This window comes from Argopecten irradians, chromosome 1, assembly GCF_041381155.1.
Source record: "Argopecten irradians isolate NY chromosome 1, Ai_NY, whole genome shotgun sequence".
Classification (NCBI taxonomy): domain Eukaryota; kingdom Metazoa; phylum Mollusca; class Bivalvia; order Pectinida; family Pectinidae; genus Argopecten; species Argopecten irradians.
In genome coordinates, this window is record NC_091134.1 from 38541908 (window position 1) to 38561954 (window position 20047).

Consider the following 20047-nt stretch of genomic DNA (forward strand, 5'->3'; position numbering starts at 1 on the left):
CTTCTCTGTCTGTCCGAGTTTGATTGTGCTCCCCCCCACTGCCAGCACTTTGTCACTGTATTTCCGAGAAATACAGTTAATAACCCCCCAAATCCACCACTCGTCAGCTCTCTTCTTCTAACCTATACATACTAACTCGCAGCACACTACACCGACCCCGGCGCAAACCTAGCCCCGCCCCGTTGGGTCGTGACATTAGTTCCTTCACGTATTAAGCCGGCGGGTTGTTCGGAATTTTCGAGTTTTCGTATCTAACCAAGTATCCATATAAGTTATCGAGCGGAAACCATGGAATTATCTGTTTTGACGATTTTAAGTCCCGTCACTATTGCAAATATTGACGGATTTTGACCACTATCGTCCTGATCCGATATCTCATCGATAGAAAGCAATTTACCAAATTTGGTTGAAACCGAACAACAAATAATTAAGTTATCGCGCGGAAACCGTTTCCTGGACACCGACGCCGACATAGTGATACCTAAGTGTCGCCCTTACGTTGTAGGCGTCACAAAAAGGGCAACAGCTCCACTATACAAGAAGACACAACACGAATATACCGCAGTCTCCCAAAACACGCACCTCGCACTTCACACACGCTATACACTGCATACACTGGAGGCCGTCCTTGCATGACCCTGGCTGTTAATAGGAATTGAAATAATCAAACAAACAATGTTGGGCAAGTTATTTCTCTGTAGTAGTTCAATTGGATTTTATTACAACTATCCAAATAAACTCTAGTAAAACATGTTTGGAATGGTCTTCTGGAATAGAACTACATGTTTCTTATTACACATTCTCGCTTTATACGTCTCCCAACTTCATTTATACCTTTTTGTATTACTTAAACACCAGGAGATGGATGTGGTTGTCGTCATTATCAAAATGATGGTTGATTTCGTCCTCATTTATTATGCAAATATTGTGTAAAACATTACATGTAACTAAAATATCAACAGGTGCTTTGAACTTCATTAAGCCGACACACTGGAGTCGAATAAAACGTCATTTAAACATTCGAAATGCACGTTCTTCAGTTACTTGATAGAAACGGTTGATAGGCCTTCTTCCCATTAGTCAATAGTTTCGGATAACTCGCACATCATGACAGCTCACTTGGCCATCCTGTAACTACATGTGTGAGTCGCATGTACTCCTTACATACAGCCTGTAATAAGACAGAATGATAACCTTTACGGTACACATAGGACTATGACTTGGTGCTTTTATTCTAATGTGATTGCCACCAATCACACCAACACGTCAGGAACATAGTCTTTCTTGTCTTGCAAATCCTTTAATTACGCTAGCTCTCTCATTTCTAAGAGGCCAGGCGATTACTTTTTTCTTTTAAATGCTCAATGAAAGTAATAAGCATGCGGTCTCTATACAAGAAGACACAACATGAATATACCGCAGTCTCCTAAAACACGCACCTCGCACAACATACACGCAACACACAGCATACATGTGAGGCCGTCCTTACATGACCATAGGACGTTAATTAATCAAACAAACAAACAAAAGTCGTCCCACACCGTTTATGCCGAATGCTAGGCAGGATTTGGTTTTATTAGTTTAACGTCCTATTAACAGCCAGGGTCATGTAAGGACGTGTCAGGTTTGTTGGTGGAGGAAAGCCGGAGTACCCGATGAAAAACCACCGACAGCGGTCAGTACCTGGCAACTGCCCCACATGGGATTCGAATCCGCATCCCAGAGGTGGAGGGTCTGTGGTAATATGTCGGGACATCTTAACAACTCGGGCACCGCGGCCTCAACTACAACTAGGCATGAACGGAAGCTACCATTTGTATAGACTAAGGAGTATCTCGGTCAGGAAACAGAACCTATATCCTTCTTCACAGGAGCGATCACAGAGGGCCAAAAGTAAGGCACTGTCAATGTAAGGAAGAATAAAGTTGACGAAGAAGAACAAAAAGATACCAACTTTAGTCACCTTTTACGAGGAGCAACAGGTATAATTATAACCCCAATACCACGGTAAACCATGGCCTAGGAGGGTCCCACATGGATCCCCTAAACCTCCGAACCAATATTGTACTGAACCCTTATGACCCACTGATCAATCAAAATGTTAACATTGCATAAGTTGGGATGAACTTCCGGTTATGACGTCATCAAAATGACAGCCATCTCGAATTTCACTAAAAAGTGAAAAATAGTCATGGCATTTTTCAACCGAATTGGACACATAAGGTATCAACATGACCACAAGAGAACATAAAATACATATCATGACCAAATAATCCAATATATGTAGCGATTTGTACGCAGGAAATGAAAAAAAAGGATTTTAAGCTCAAAGACGTTCATTTTTCAGCAAATTTTTCATACATCTAGCGTCGGTTTTGCAGAATCCGGAAAGGGCAAAGCTCTTCGGGATCGTATCGGGACGAGTCTCGCTCCAAGTATCACGTACCCAAAAGAGAGCATCTAGCACACTAATTTGTTTACACAGTTTTGTAACATTGTCCACACGGACAATCTCTGCCTACTAAACTCTTCATCATCTTCGATCGGTAGCGGGCTTTAAATGCACGGATTATCCCTTGATCTAGAGGCTGAAGTTGGCGGGAAGGAATTTCAACTGCATATTGTCCAACTTAATGTCCTTTGCGTGTGAGGTGGCGTTTTCCAAAAACATGGGAATATTCCGTTTCTCTCGTTTCATCTGTCTGTCAACACCTTTAATCCACTCCCCAAAGAAGTAACTGTCCATCCATGCTTTCCCATCTTGGAAGCCTTAAGATTTCTTAAGCATCTGGGTTGTTTGGCTTTCCCTATCACTAGAGGTGTCAGTTTCTCTCTGGTAGGTGTCAGTTTCTCTCTGGTAGCAAACATCACTGTTAATCGTTCCATTGAATTCTTCACACCTTTCTGTGCTAGTGTCTTGTCCGGTAACGCACGGAAGTAAAGTCCTGTTTCATCACAGTTAAAAATATCACTGGCGCTGTAACCGTCACATATCTCTTGAAGTTGCTGTTTGTAATCTCCGACCAATTTATCATCCACACCAGCCTTGATAGAATGTCTAGTCTTAACTTATCCAGCCACCCGTTTGATGCCTTTAAGTCAGATCTGTAGCCGAGATGCGAATTCCGATGACTCCTATTGCAAGATTCGACCAGAAAGAGAATTAGACTTGTTACGAGCCTGTCGGAACCAGTCCCACATAAGTTCTTTCAACTGTTCGTACTTCGTCGTCGCCGAGAATCGAAACATATTTCCGTTGCTGTTATCTTCTATGTTCTTCAAATAGACGACTTTCCGCTTTAAAATGTCTGATACTGTACTTTTACCGATTCTATACTTTTCACTCAGCTGTTTGTGTTACATCAGCTCATCGAACTCGAACTCGACACTCTGGCTTCCGACGAAGTTGATACTGTCAACTCGATTTCTCTGATTCGGACTGCCTGTACGAGCTACCAGATATGGCGAGTCACTTCAGTGAATAGTGCAGTGAGGGAGGAAAGCACGCACAGTGATGATTATAACTGAGAACCAGTGAAAGAAACATGCGACACCGTATTAACCACCTGATATTTTGCTTATGTTATACACAGGAAATAAACAATGGATGTGCTCATTTTCAAAGACATTTGTTAATGATATTAACGGAGACACAGGCTTAGTTTTTTACATTTGTTACGCTATCAGTAGGTGTTGTACTGTAATAACTAATTTTAAGACACTACAAAAATCTACAAAATTTCATACGTGAAAATGGATTATTTGAAGAAACTGTGAAGTCCCACCTAGATATTCAGCCATCTTTAATTCTTCTTTTTTTTTACTTTAGATCGTCAATAGTCAATGTTCTGTTTACGGAAATTATCATACACCTGAAAATTGTAGTGTCATCGATGTAGAGTTCGAAAAATAACAATCACATATCCAGTATACGCACCATGATGTTTTGTAAACCTCATGATGGTATAAACAATAATTTTCTTTTACATCTCTGTATAATTTATTGGTTTTTGTTTGTTTGTTTGTTTTGTTTTTACTGATTAATAAGAGGTTAAATTACTTATTAGGAATGCGTTTGCTGTTTGGAAGCATTTTTGCTGCGTCAAGCCAAATATGAAAATTTGCTAAAAATAACCATCTTTGAGCTTAAAATCCTTTTTTTATCCCCCGCCCAACGAAGTTGGCGGAGGATATACAAATGGGTTCCGTCCGTCCGTCCGTCTCTCCGTCCGTACGAATGGTTTCCGGAGCATAACTCTAAAATCAGAGGAGATATTTCCACGAAACTTCATACACACATTGGTCTTATGGTCTAGTAGTGCCTTTTGCTATTTTTAGGTTTTCATTTTTTGCATTTTTTCCGTAACCATGGAATTATTGCTGAAAATATCATATTTTTGTACCAGGTTCGTTTCCGGGGCATAACTCTAAAACTAGAAGAGATATTTCCACGAAACTTCATAGACACATTGGTCTTATGGTCTAGTAGTGCCTTTTGCTATTTTAAGGTTTTCACTTTTTGTACTTTTTTCTGTAACCATGGAAACATTGCTGAAAATGGCAGATTTTTGTGTAAGAATCGTTTCCGGAGCACAACTCTAAAACCAGCAGAGATTATTTCCATGAAACTTCATAGACACATTGTTCTTATGGTCTAGTAGTGCCTTTTGCTATTTTTTAGCTTTTTTTCTGTAACCGTAGAAACATTGCTGAAAATATCATGTTTTTGTTGCAGGTTCATTTCCGGAGCATAACTCTAAAACCAGCAGAGATATTTCCACGAAACTTCATAGACACATTCTTTTTATGGTCTAGTAGTGCCTTTTGCTATTTTTAGGTTTTCACTTTTTGTGCTTTTTTCTGTAACCATAGAAACATTGCTGAAAATATCATGTTTTTGTAGCAGGTTCATTTCCGGAGCATAACTCTAAAACCAGCAGAGATATTTCCACGAAACGTCATAGACACATTCTTTTTATGGTCTAGTAGTACATTTTGCTATTTTTAGGTTTTCATTTTTTGCACTTTTTCCGTTACCATGGAAACATTGCTGAAAATATCATGGTAAATGGTAAATGTTACTTTGCAAAACTCCACCCATCTTTGTGTATATAGTCTAATATAAATGTCAAGGCTGTATACCTGATTCAACAATTGCAGCCCCGCTCTACTTGAATTATATTCCATCTTTCTTTAGCTCCACTTCCTTTTTCCTGTTTTTTTTCCATACACATAAGTCTCCACAATCAAACTTACTTCAGCTTTGATATCTCCATAGGCGGGGGATCTGAATGACTATGTCCTTGTTTCATTCCTTATCGCTACATATATTGGATTATTTGGCCATGAAATGTATTTGATGTTCTATTGTGGTCATGTTGATACCTTGTTTGTCCAATTCGGTTGAAAAATGTAATTAATATTTTCGCTTTTTAGTGAAATTCGAGATGGCGGCCATGTTATGCAATGTTAACATTTTGATTTGGGATCAGTTGGCCATAAGGGTTCAGAAAAATATTGGTCCGGAGGTTTCGGGGGAGGGGGGTGCATCTGGGACCCTCCTACCCCATGGCCTACAATGCGTCCTTGACGTTTCAACTGTTAAAGTAGGTATTCGTTTTTGTTTTAAATAAAAAATATCCAAGTTCACACCAGTTCTGCTGGTTATTCTTGACGGCCCTATTATTTGGAGACACAATAATGAAGAAGAAAAACGAGAAACCTAGCTCCATTCTGATTTTATTTATCAACAAATAAAATCGATATCATATTTCAATGGATGTTTCACACCGCATGCATAGGGGGCCGTCCTTACATGACCATAGCTGCTAATAGGACGTTAATAAATCAAACAGACAAACAAAATTAAAAATACTTTATTCTTTCCATTATGTTTCTGCTAATAGATTTTACAAACCGTTGTTAAATAATGTAATAATACTATTTAGATATCGATCTCGCATCGAGTATGCAATAAAAAAAGAGTTAAAAAACAAAGAGATCCCAGAGGGATCTTGGCGCCCACTAAAGAATGATCTATGTCTGACAATGGATAAAGGAATATTTTTCCTGCTTTTCAAATTTTTCCGAACATTCAACATATGAAATTCAGACAGATCGCTTCATTACTTTCTAAGAAACAGCGGTGAAATCAAAGATGGTCGCCGGTTGGCCATCTTGTTGACCGATCAGTCCCAAAGGTACTATGCACAACTAAATCGCAAACGGAACCTACGCATGGAATATGAGAGATATATCCCTTCGGTAATTTTTGACATATAGCGGTAATTATCAAAATCCAAGATGGCCGCCTGGCGACCATCTTGTTCACCGATCGAACCCAAAATCCAATATGCACAACTAGGGTCCTAGGGGAACATACGTATGAAATTAAAGAAAGATCCCTTCAGTACTTTCTGAGAAATAGCGGTAACAAATTTGACTATCAAAATCCAAGATGGCCGCCTGGCAGCCATCTTGTTCACTCATCAGTCCCAAAATCCAATATGCACAACGAGGGTCCTGGAGGAACCTACATATAAAATTTCAGAAAGATCCCTCCAGTACTTTCTGAGAAATAGTGGTAACAAACCTTAGCTATCATAATCCAAGATGGCCGCCTGGCGGCCATTTTGTTCACCGATCGGTCCAAAAATGCAATATGCACATTTAGGTCCTAGGGGAACCTACATATAAAATTTCAGAAATATCCCGTCAGTGCTTTCTGAGAAATAGCGGTAACAAACTTTAACAATCAAAATCCAAGATGGCCGCCTTGCGGCCATCTTGTTCACGGATCGGTCCCAAAATTCAATATGCACAACTAAGGTCGTAGGGGAACCTACATATGAAATTTGAAAAAAAGATCTCTCCAGTACTTTCTGAGAAATAGCGGTAACAAGAATTGTTAACGGATGGAAGGACCACGGACGAAAGGCGATTTGAATAGCCCACCATCTGATGATGGTGGGCTAATAACAAAAGTAATAAAACCCCACAGAATCCCTTGCCGGAATTCAGAAAAGTAACCACCACGATTGAACACATTTCCTTTTTCTTACACTGAACAGTGCAGATCACAGCTTTCTTAACAATTCACACAGCTCCGTCCATACAGTTTGTGACTGTATCCTTTTTATATTCTGGCCTGCAACGCAGAAGAAACGTTAATGAATAAAACTGATAGTCTAGATGAAAACATATGGATAAAGTTCACATTAAAATGAATATTTCGAACCATTGCTCGTTTTTAGAAGAACAAAAATTCTTACAACATTTTTCAGTAACTTTTGTAAAAATCGAAATGAACAAATTATAAAGCTTGTTTTCGTGTTGTATTTGAGCAATAAACGTACTTTCCGAACAGAACGCCATCTTGAATTGTTTCCGGTAATTCTTGGCCCATTGTTTCAGGCAGGATCAAAGCTAAAAACGCGGCCACAAGTGACAGAACTCCAAAAATAAGCATAGGAAACGCTTTTCCGATTCTTCCGGAAATGAGGTCACCCTTTTGGAAAAAAATACAATTTAGTTATAACTCCGTTATATGAATACACGATTTTTTTTGAGTATTTACGTATTTACTTTTTTGTAATCTTCAGGTTTGTTTATATAATTTTAACATATTTTGTTTCTCCTTGTTGTATAAGTACTAGTATATGACATTTGTGTTAAAACCAAAATTATCCAATAACTCACAGTATTAGATGTTTAAAGATGCAAAACAAGTGTATCACTTAGAAACATTTCAAACATACAATAGATCAAGCATAAAGGGAATAGGACGACTGGTTCGCCCGTTGTCAGTATAATTTGACCGGTTTTGTCGTGTTGCTTGGTGTCTTCAGCAGCATGTTTCAGTGATATAACACTATAAAAAGGGCAAGAGTTACACTGTACAAGACACAACCCAAATGTACTGTATACCCCCAGAACACGCACCTTGTAATTCACACACACGTAAGACAAAACATACATGAGAAGGCCGTAAATGGCACTGGCTGTTAATAGGACGTTAATTAATCAAACAAACAAATGTTCGAAAACAAACGAATGTTCGCTCAGTTATGGAACATAAAAGTTTAAAGGGTTTCATGATAGGAAACTGAATAATTTACCGATTCAGCAACATAGGAAGCCACAATACCGCCAATTCTACCGAAGATTGAACAGGAACTTAACGCGGTCCCACGGACTACAGTTGGAAACAGCTCCGCAGAGTACACCAGTATGATACTGAATGCTGCTGATATACCCAGCTTCCCTAGTAACGCCAAAGTCACATTTAGTGATTGGTATTCTGAAAGTAGACACAATGTACACACACATCTGAAGCTGAAAAAAACAACCCCTGACAAATGACTAAATACCATTATTCAGACTCAAGACATAAGGGCAAATACATTTGCATTCGCAAACAGAATCTCATATAGCGACAATAGCTATATAAAAAGGCAAAAGTTCTTTTATACAAGAAGACATAATATTAATATACCAGTCTCCCAAAAGACGCACTACATACACACTGTACACTGCATACATGGAAATTCGTCCCTACATGTCACTGGCTGTTAATAGGACGTTAATAATCAAACAAACAAGCAAACAAACATAAAACAACAGGAATGAAAATGAACCCTGCTAAACAAATCAATGCCAGCTGCTTATTTTCATTCATCTTTTATTCCATTCTTATTATTAATGTATTCAAACATGGTAATTGCAAATATAGTCATTACAATTTCTGGATAGCACTGTCGTAAGCGGAATTTCAATTTATATTGAATATAAAGGCCACTTCGATTAAAATGCATATCTTTGGCATCACACGCTGCATTCTGTATGTGATCGAGTTAGATTTATAAATATCCAGGTTGCCTTTCAACTTCAATACATAAGTCGACAAATACTGTTAGGCATTTTTGTGTGCGATTACTTACCTTGATCTAGGTAGATGGTAGTTAATAAAGTAGAGATGCATGCAACGCCACATACTATCATACAAACGAAGAAGAGCCTTTTTCGACCGATCCTGTCCATCAGTAGTAATGGTATTGTATAGGCTGGCAACTCAACCAAACCAGAGAGGCAAAAGTTGAGATAAAAGTTGCCTCCTAGATTCTCAGTGTTTAACGTCAACCCATAATATGACATAGTGATCACACACCTGCAGTATGACAAAGTGATCATATACCTGTAATATGACAATGACCACACACCTGTAATATTACATAGTGATCACACCTGTAATATGACATAGTGATAACACACCTGTAATATGACATAGTGATCACACTCCTGTAATATGACATAGTGATCACACACCTGTAATATGACATAGTGATCACACACCTGTAATATGACATAGTGATCACACACCTGTAATATGACAGTGATGACACACCTGTAATATGACATAGTGATCACACACCTGTAATATGACATAGTGATCACACACCTGTAATATGACATAGTGATCACACACCTGTAATATGACATAGTGATCACACACCTGTAATATGACATAGTGATAACACACCTGTAATATGACATAGTGATCACACACCTGTAATATGACATAGTGATCACACACCTGTAATATGACAGTGATACACACCTGTAATATGACATAGTGATCACACACCTGTAATATGACAGTGATCACACACCTGTAATATGACATAGTGATCACACTCCTGTAATATGACATAGTGATCACACACCTGTAATATGACAAATGATCACCACAGTGATCCTGTAATATGACATAGTGATCACACACCTGTAATATGACAGTGATCACACACCTGTAATATGACATAGTGATCACACTCCTGTAATATGACATAGTGATCACACTCCTGTAATATGACATAGTGATCACACTCCTGTAATATGACATAGTGATCACACACCTGTAATATGACATAGTGATCACACACCTGTAATATGACATGACAGTGATCACACACCTGTAATATGACATAGTGATCACACACCTGTAAATATGACAGTGATCACACACCTGTAATATGACATAGTGATCACACACTGTAATATAAGTGATCACACACCTGTAATATGACATAGTGATCACACAGCTGTAATATGACAGTGATCACACTCCTGTAATATGACATAGTGATCACACACCTGTAATATGACAAAGTGATCACACACCTGTAATATGACAGTGATCACACTCCTGTAATATGACATAATGATCACACAGCTGTAATATGACAGTGATGACACACCTGTAATATGACATAGTGATCACACACCTGTAATATGACATAGTGATCACACACCTGTAATATGACATAGTGATCACACAGCTGTAATATGACAGTGATCACACTCCTGTAATATGACATAGTGATCACACACCTGTAATATGACAAAGTGATCACACACCTGTAATATGACATAGTGATCACACACCTGTAATATGACAGTGATCACACACCTGTAATATGACATAGTGATCACACACCTGTAATATGACATAGTGAATCACACACCTGTAATATGACAGTGATCACACTCCTGTAATATGACAGTGATCACACACCTGTAATATGACATAGTGATCACACACCTGTAATATGACATAGTGATCACACTCCTGTAATATACATAGTGATAATGACACACCTGTAATATGACATAGTGATCACACACCTGTAATATGACATGATGACCTGTATATGACACACACTCTGTAATATGACAGTGATCACACACCTGTAATATGACATAGTGATCACACACCTGTAATATGACAGTGATCACACACCTGTAATATGACATAATGATCACACACCTGTAATATGACATAGTGATCACACACCTGTAATATGACATAGTGATCACACTCCTGTAATATGACATAGTGATCACACACCTGTAATATATCATGGTGATCACACACCTGTAATATGACAGTGATCACACACCTGTAATATGACATAGTGATCACACACCTGTAATATGACAGTGATCACACACCTGTAATATGACATAGTGATCACACACCTGTAATATGACATAGTGATCACACACCTGTAATATGACAGTGATCACACACCTGTAATATGACATAGTGATCACACACCTGTAATATGACATAGTGATCACACACCTGTAATATGACATAGTGATCACACTCCTGTAATATGACATAGTGATCACACTCCTGTAATATGACAGTGATCACACACCTGTAATGACATGACAGTGATCACACTCCTGTAATATGACATAGTGATCACACTCCTGTAATATGACATAATGATCACACACCTGTAATATGACATAGTGATCACACACCTGTAATATGACAGTGATCACACTCCTGTAATATGACATAGTGATCACACACCTGTAATATGACAGTGATCACACACCTGTAATATGACATAGTGATCACACACCTGTAATATGACAGTGATCACACTCCTGTAATATGACATAGTGATCACACACCTGTAATATGACAATGATCACACACCTGTAATATGACAGTGATCACAAACCTGTAATATGACATAATGATCACACACCTGTAATATGACAGTGATCACACACCTGTAATATGACATAGTGATCACACTCCTGTAATATGACATAGTGATCACACACCTGTAATATATGACAGTGTGTAATACAACTGTGATCACTGTAATATGGACATATGACAATGATCACACACACCCTGTAATATGACATAGTGATCACACTCCTGTAATATGACATAGTGATCACACACCTGTAATATGACAGTGATCACACACCTGTAATATGACATAGTGATCACACAGCTGATCACACCTGTAATATGACATAGTGATCACACACCTGTAATATGACAGTGATCACATACCTGTAATATGACAGTGATCACACACCTGTAATATGACATAAAGATCACACACCTGTAATATGACAGTGATCACATACCTGTAATATGACATAATGATCACACACCTGTAATATGACAGTGATCACACACCTGTAATATGACATAGTGAACACACTCCTGTAATATGACATAGTGATCACACTCCTGTAATATGACATAGTGATCACACACCTGTAATATGACAGTGATCACACACCTGTAATATGACATGACAGTGATCACACACCTGTAATATGACATAGTGATCACACACCTGTAATATGACATAGTGATCACACTCCTGTAATATGACATAGTGATCACACACACCTGTAATATGACATAGTGATCACACACCTGTAATATGACAGTGATCACACTCCTGTAATATGACAGTGATCACACACCTGTAATATGACATAGTGATCACACTCCTGTAATATGACAAGTGATCACACTCCTGTAATATGACATAGTGATCACATATCTGTAATATGACAGTGATCACACACCTGTAATATGACATAGTGATCACACATCTGTAATATGACAGTGATCACACACCTGTAATATGACATAATGATCACACACCTGTAATATGACATAGTGATCACACACCAGTGTAATATGACATACTGATATGATCACACACCTGTAATATGACAGTGATCACACACCTGTAATATGACATAGTGATCACACACCTGTAATATGACAGTGATCACACACCTGTAATATGACATAGTGATCACACACCTGTAATATGACAGTGATCACACACTGTAATATGACATAGTGATCACACACCTGTAATATGACAGTGATCACACACCTGTAATATGACAGTGATCACACACCTGTAATATGACATATGATCACACACCTGTAATATGACAGTGATCACACACCTGTAATATGACATGATCACACACCTGTAATATGACAGTGATCACACACCTGTAATATGACATACAACACCTGTAATATGACATAGTGACACACACCTGTAATATGACATAGTGATAACACACCTGTAATATGACATAGTGATCACACTCCTGTAATATGACATAGTGATCACACACCTGTAATATGACATAGTGATCACACACCTGTAATATGACATAGTGATCACACACCTGTAATATGACATAGTGATCACACACCTGTAATATGACATAGTGATCACACACCTGTAATATGACATAGTGATCACACACCTGTAATATGACAGTGATCACACTCCTGTAATATGACAGTGATCACACACCTGTAATATGACATAGTGATCACACATCTGTAAAATGACATAGAGATCTCACATCTGTATTATGAAATAATGATCACACACCTGTAATATGACAGTGATAACACCCTGTAATATGACATAATGAGCACACTCCTGTAATATGACATAGTGAGCACACTCCTGTAATATGACATAGTGACCACACACCTGCAATATGACATAGTGATCACATATATGTAATATGACAGAATGATCACACAAGTATAAACTTTCCAGCCCATCGCACCAGGTTGGCTAATAACACAACCATCAGTACTATGGGTATAACATTGCTTGACGCCAAAACTACACAAGCCAAATACTGCTGATAAGCAAGGGTCTTTGCATTACTTACATGTTAAATGAGATTATAATCATCCGTGGTAGAAAAACTCTCGAGTTTAACAGCTGACAAAATTTCCTGCCGCTTCCTATCCTATTTTTAGAAGTATTCTCAACTATCCTCGAAATATCCAACATGTCGTCTGCTAGTGACACCCTGTTCACACGTGCAGCTTTTCGCAGAATTTTTTTAGCCTCCGAAAACCTTTGCTTCGTGATAAGCCATCTTGGAGATTCTGGCAAGAGCCTTCGACAAACAGAAATTATAATATGGTAAACAATGGATTTTCTATGTAAAAATTAAAACAAACAGCAAAAGTAAAAACTGTATTCTCAATGTTAATGACAGTATATTTTTTTTGTGTGTGTTAATCTCAAAAGCATAGAAAAACAAAGTTAATCCTTGAATTTTCATTACAAGCGAAATTCAAACACATTTTCTGATGATAAATTATAACAAGAACAACGTACAACGATAAAAATTCCAATATTAATCTTGGGTGAATTTATATCAATTTCTTATAACTTTCAATTTGAAATTTTCAAGTTCAAATTAAAACAAGATTTTTGTTCTGATCGACAAAACGTCGGTTTCGAGATGTCAAAACCTCGTGGGTAAAGTACGATTTACCATTGATTAGATTTGTGATTGTGATTTTTGTGACGTAACAATCACCGGAAGGTGGAGTTAAGCAATAACATATAGTATTTTACCCACGCCGTCCTGATGCTGTAGGTTCTTGGCTTACCAATAATAAAATAGAAAGAAGACACAAGGTACTGCACATGCTAATTCGAGGTGTTTCCAATGCCGTATGAAGTAGGCCATCCCTGAGAGCGCCATGATACCAAGTGCAAAGAAATGGTTTGTTAACGTGCCAGTGAAAGATCTCTTGGAAGGTCCGACAAGCTCTAACCCTATACATGAATTCAAACACAAGAACACATTTTGCTAGAGTAAATTGTCAATGATTCATACAGGAGATAATCTTCTGGTCAAATGAGTGATCTTCAAAAGCGAGTGATGAAATCTAAGTGGATTTTTACAAATAGCTAATTAATATAAATATATAAACTTTTCACATCGATTGCCAAACAAATTATACTCATATAAATCACGTTCGTTGGTCTGTATGTGAGCGCTTGCAGTTTTTAGAATGAACAGAAATCGGAGTGCCCGCAGTAACTCTCGTGATTGGGTAGGTTACATCTGCCCTCTACGCGTCTATGCTAGGATCGAACCCCAACCGCATAAGTAAATGTTTGAACCATTATACCACCCTATCACACAATCTATAGCTTATTCATACTACTTCAAACTAAAACTTATACAATGTATTGGCTAAAACTACCTATGATCAGTCCAGGGGCGTACATCCCTTCACTGGCAACTCCAATAAACAACATACAGACACTGAAGAATGTGAAGTTGGGCGACCAGGCTAGACTCAAGGTAGACGCAATCAGTAATATTGCTCCAACCAGCAGACTTGTTTTGCGGCCAAACCTGGGATGAGATGGATCGTATATTTCAAAATACCGTTAAATTGCATGAATTACATGTATAACATCTTAAGAAACCTTTTTTAATTGCATCGTTTTTATCCTATTTAAACTTACCTTGAATCCATAGAGAAACACACTATATTAATAACATATATTGCCTAAATCTTAAAATTTGTCTGTAAAAGTACTTCACTGAAAATGAACACAAATTTGTTTAAATAAACAAGAAAAATAAATTTCACGATAAGGGAGATAAAATTTATATATAAAAACTTATATTTCGTCATTAACTGAGAAAGAGTGACTTAATTTTTCTGAGAACTTCGATGTGCCAGTTCTTGATTCTTAACGTTCTAACTTTTCAGCAATTTTCTAGATGAAAAAATGAATATAAAAACGTACATAACGTTCTAAGCTAAATTAGTATTTATTAGGCGAAAAATGAAACAAATATGAAACTTACACATCAGAGATATGGCCTATTGTGATTGCTCCGACTAAAACTCCGGCAAAAAAGAAAGATTTTGCCATAGCCGTCTTTTGAGCATTTCTGCATACCAAATTATTCTGTAAATGTATTACCAATGAGAAACTTTATAATATCATAATTATATGTATTCGTCAGGCAAAATACTGCAAGTGTCTTGATTAAAATGATAAATGTACAATGAGTCAACACAAGATTCCAATGTAGCACTAGATATACGTTTAGTATAGTGTTTTGGTAGGTTGAGTGGGCATAATTTATCTTCTTGTATAGTGTAACTCTTACCCGTTTCGTAGCAACTCTGATTTGTTTTGGCTTCGTTGTTCTGTTTATTTTTTGTTTGTTTTTGTTTTGTGGAGGATAGGAATTCTCAAAGAGCTAATCGACGCTAAATAAATTGTAAGTCACAAATTTAATACATCTTTAATATGACTAAATTGCGACATGATATCGCCATTGTTATTTAACATTATATTAGATATTGTACTCAAAAACTAGAAATGTATATTTAATAAAAATGAAATGTTGAATTTCAACTGACCATGGAAGTGAACGTTTCTGTGAAGACATCCTTGCTGTATACCCAGGCGTCACAGTTGACTTTGGAAACATTTGTCCAGTAACTGGAATTGTCTAGAAGGTAGAGATGACAATTGTCGTAGGTCCCGTCCTTGGAAGACGGAATGTGTTGGTCAATGAGGGACTGATGCCACCTACTTTGTACCGTATAAGTATCATTGTCATAACCAGGAATTTTACACCTGAAACAAGGTATACTAGTTTGTATATACTGGTTTATCCGATGCAATACACATGTCGCATGAGGTTGTAAAACATGGCTACCCATGCAATACAACTTTGTGTCACTGCGTAAACAAAATTATAATTTTCTCGGTAAAGTTTTAATGTTATTTACAGAAACTAGCTTAGTTTTACTGTAATGAATGAAAACAGTGGGATTTGCGCTGAAAATGTCGCGCAATTTTCATGTATGATTTGCAAATGCGGCTTTCTTAAAACTAATTTCTCAAAATGGTGGACTATCATAAAAAGGTAAAATTGAATAAAACTTTGAGGTATGAGAGAACAATACTTGTTTGTTTGATCATTTTAACGTCCTATTAACAGTTATGGTCATGTAAGGACGGCCTCCCATGTATGCGTTGTGTTGCGTGTATGTTGTGCGAGGTGCGTGTTTTTGGAGACTATGGTATATTCATGTTGTGTCTTCTTGTATAGTGGAACTTTTGCCCTTTTTATAGTGCTATATCACTGAATCATGCTGCCGAAGACACCAATCAACACACCCCACCCGGTCACATTATACTGTTTTCACTTTTGGATATGAAGGATAGGGATATTTTACCCTTGGGATCACAAAATGTTGTAAAACTCTCGGCAAGCCTGGGTTTTGTGACCCTCAGGTAGAAGAGCCGTATCTTTCACATCCACAAAATGAAGTCTTCTAAAATATAACTATATATATCAATTTAAATAGTATATTAAACAAGTTTTCAATTATCTATATCATTTTATATCTGACGAGCAAAAATAACAAGAGGCCCAGAGGGCCTGTATCGCTCACCTGGTTTTTTGTTAGTAATTATCACAAGACTCTGACAATTAGAAAAATAAGCAAAATTGACTCCCAAAGTTTAATTTTGAATCACAACCATACAATGATGCTATTGATACCATACAAATATGCTATCCAATACATAGGTTCAGAGACAAAGTAATTTATATGAAAGTAGTAGCCTAATTGACCTTTTTGACCTCGCATCTATTGCTGTCTAAGGCCCCGGGGGTCAGCCCTACAATTTCAAATCCCAACCGTATAAGGAGGCTACCATTGCATTATAAGTGCTCTTCCATTCTTAGTTGCAGAGAAGAAGTCGTTTATATGGAAATAGCTAAATTAACCCCTTTTGACCCCACCCTTCAGGCCCCCGGGGGGTCAGCCCCATCATTTGCAAAATTTTGAATCCAAACCCTATAAGGATGTAACCATTGCATTATGAGCGTAATCCCATGTTAAGTTGCAGAGAAAAAGTCATTTATATGGAAATTGACCACTTTTGACCCCGCCCCTCAGGCCCCCGGGGGTCAGCCCTATCATTTGCACAATTTGGAATCCCCACCCTATAAGGATGCTACCATTGCATTATGGGTGCTATACCATGCTTAGTTGCAGAGAAGAAGTCATTTATATGGAAATAGCCAAATTGACCCCTTTTGACCCCGCCCCTCAGGCCCCCGGGGGTCAGCCCTATCATTTGCACAATTTTGAATCCCCACCCTATAAGGAGGCTACCATTGCATTATGGGTGCTATACCATGCTTAGTTTCAGAAGAAGTTGTTTATATGAAAATAGCCAAATTGGCCCTTTTTGACCCCGCCCCTCAGGCCCCCGGGGGATCAGCCCCATCATTTGCACAATTTTGGAATCCCCACCTATAAGGATGCTACCATTGCATTATGGGTGCTATACCATGCTTAGTTTCAGAGAAGAAGTCGTTTATTTGGAAATAGCCAAATTGGCCCCTTTTGACCCCGCCCCTCAGGCCCCCGGGGGGGTCAGCCCCATCATTTGTACAATTTTGAATCCCCACCCTATAACGATACTACCATTGCATTATGAGTGCTATCTCATGCTTGGTTTCAGAGAAGTCGTTTTTTGGAAATAGCCAAATTGACCCCATTTTGACCCCGCCCCTCAGGCCCCCGGGGGTCAGCCCCATCATTTGTACAATTTTGAATCCCCACCCTATAACGATACTACCATAGCATTATGAGTGCTATCTCTTGCTTAGTTTCAGAGAAGAAGTCATTTTTATGGAAATAGCCAAATTGACCTTTGACCCCGCCCCTCAGGCCCCCGGGAGGTCAGCCCCATCATTTGTACAATTTTGAATCCCCCATCCTATAAGGATGCTACCATTGCATTATGGTGCTATCCTATGCTTGGTTTCAGAGAAGAAGTCGTTTTTTATGGAAATAGCCAAATTGATCCGTTTTGACCCCGCCCCTCAGGCCCCCCGGGGGTCAGCCCCATCATTTGTACAATTTTGAATCCCCACCCTATAACGATACTACCATAGCATTATGAGTGCTTGCTATCCTTGCTTAGTTTCAGAGAAGAAGTCGTTTATATGGAAATAGCCAAATTGACCCCTTTTGGCCCCGCCCCTCAGGCCCCTGGGGGGTCAGCCCCATCATTTGTACAATTTTCAGTTAGTAGCCCATAAGGATGCTACCAGTCAAATTTTGTTGAAATTCGACCAGCGGTTATGGAGAAGAAGTCGATTGTTGACGGACGACGGACGCTGCGGTATCCCATAAGCTCACCTCGGTCCTTCGGACCAGGTGAGCTAATAACACACTCTTAAATGAATTTCTTCATCAAATCATGTAAAAAACAATATCGCGGATAATACCATCCTGACGCTTCACTGATTATAATATGATGGCATAGATTTCCTATGGAATCTCATCCAATAGAAACATTACTTACCGGTGTTGAGGAACTGCTAGTAATACCGCTGAAATAACCGTAAACAGTCCACTGAAAACGGATGCAAGACATACAAGGAAATATATATACTTCTGGTAGCGCCCGAATGCACCTAAGCTTGCGATTACTTTATCGAAGTTCATAACGGTTTAAAAGGATAGCGATTCAGCTACTATGCTATGGAGTTACATCACTTCTCTTCGTTCACATTATCAATAAAATGATTGAATGAATAATTATTATAAGCATGTTGGTATTATATAGTCTAAGTAATGTCCAAGCTGTTGCTGTTTAACATATACCACACAAATGGTGTATAAAAGGTCATGTTGTTATCTTTATGAAATAATACTCCGAAATGATATGTGCCATCACAAAACCTGATTTGTTATAAAAAGAGATTCAAGGACATTTACGATCGTCTGACTACATTATTCATAAGTATCCATTGGTCCCGTACTTCCGTGTTCTAAATAACTTTGCACAATGAACAGTAAAATCCGAAGTAGTTACTTGAACCTGCTGCCCCTATTGCATGGTCATAAAAGGCGACTAAATTTAGGATCTGATCTTTTCTCTTCTTCCTAACTGACTTTATGTTTCCTAATGCCTCCCTTGGCACCGCCTCACTTTTGGCCTTGAGTTTCTTCTCCTGCTTAGCGCTCAGCAAACAGGTAGTTGGACGACTGGTTCGCCCGTTGTCAGTATAATGTGACCGGGTGGGGTGTGTTGCTTGGTGTCTTCGGCGGCATGCTTCAGTGATATAGCACTATAAAAAGGGCAAAAGTTCCACTATACAAGAAGACACAACACGAAAATACCAGTCTCCCAAAACACACACCTCGCACTTCACACGCGCTACTTACTGCATACATGGGAGGCCGTCCTTACATGACCCTGGCTGTTAAAATAATAATAAAAAATGAGAATATTCCATTTAGAATAATCCTGGTTTTAGAATCTTTAAACCTTTTACGTTGTCGGGATGACACTTCACATCTCCATAA

General features: G+C 38.3%; 1 protein-coding gene across 3 annotated transcripts; it reads right to left on the bottom strand.

The window, feature by feature from the left end:
• Window positions 1-696: 696 nt before the first annotated feature.
• LOC138327138 (organic cation transporter protein-like) lies at window positions 697-19712 on the bottom strand. Of its 3 annotated transcripts, XM_069273133.1 has the most exons (11): window positions 19041-19712; window positions 16067-16286; window positions 15502-15605; window positions 14885-15039; window positions 14282-14450; window positions 13546-13779; window positions 8940-9193; window positions 8118-8299; window positions 7356-7507; window positions 7062-7147; window positions 697-1171 (listed from the first exon to the last, which is right to left on the bottom strand). In XM_069273133.1, exons 1-10 carry the CDS (start codon window positions 19181-19183, stop codon window positions 7096-7098), a joined length of 1665 nt encoding a protein of 554 aa, XP_069129234.1. In that variant the 5' UTR covers window positions 19184-19712; the 3' UTR covers window positions 697-1171; window positions 7062-7095. The 3 variants fall into 3 exon arrangements, with proteins under 3 accessions (XP_069129234.1, XP_069129226.1, XP_069129239.1); XM_069273125.1 differs by lacking the exon at window positions 697-1171 and having other exon boundaries at window positions 5770-7147; window positions 19041-19711; XM_069273138.1 differs by lacking the exon at window positions 697-1171 and having other exon boundaries at window positions 5771-7147; window positions 8940-9166; window positions 19041-19709.
• Window positions 19713-20047: the final 335 nt, after the last annotated feature.

What these genes read in the sequence shown, in the direction of transcription:
- LOC138327138 (XM_069273133.1), bottom strand. Translation starts at nt 19,183, where the DNA reads ATGAACTTCGATAAAGTAATCGCAAGCTTAGGTGCATTCGGGCGCTAC. An exon ending in CGCCCCTGGACTGATCATAG is followed by an intron (nt 14,451 to 14,884) that starts GTAGTTTTAGCC and finishes ATTCATGTATAG; the next exon opens with GGTTAGAGCTTGTCGGACCT. An exon ending in TTCTTTCTATTTTATTATTG is followed by an intron (nt 13,780 to 14,281) that starts GTAAGCCAAGAA and finishes TGTTTGTCGAAG; the next exon opens with GCTCTTGCCAGAATCTCCAA.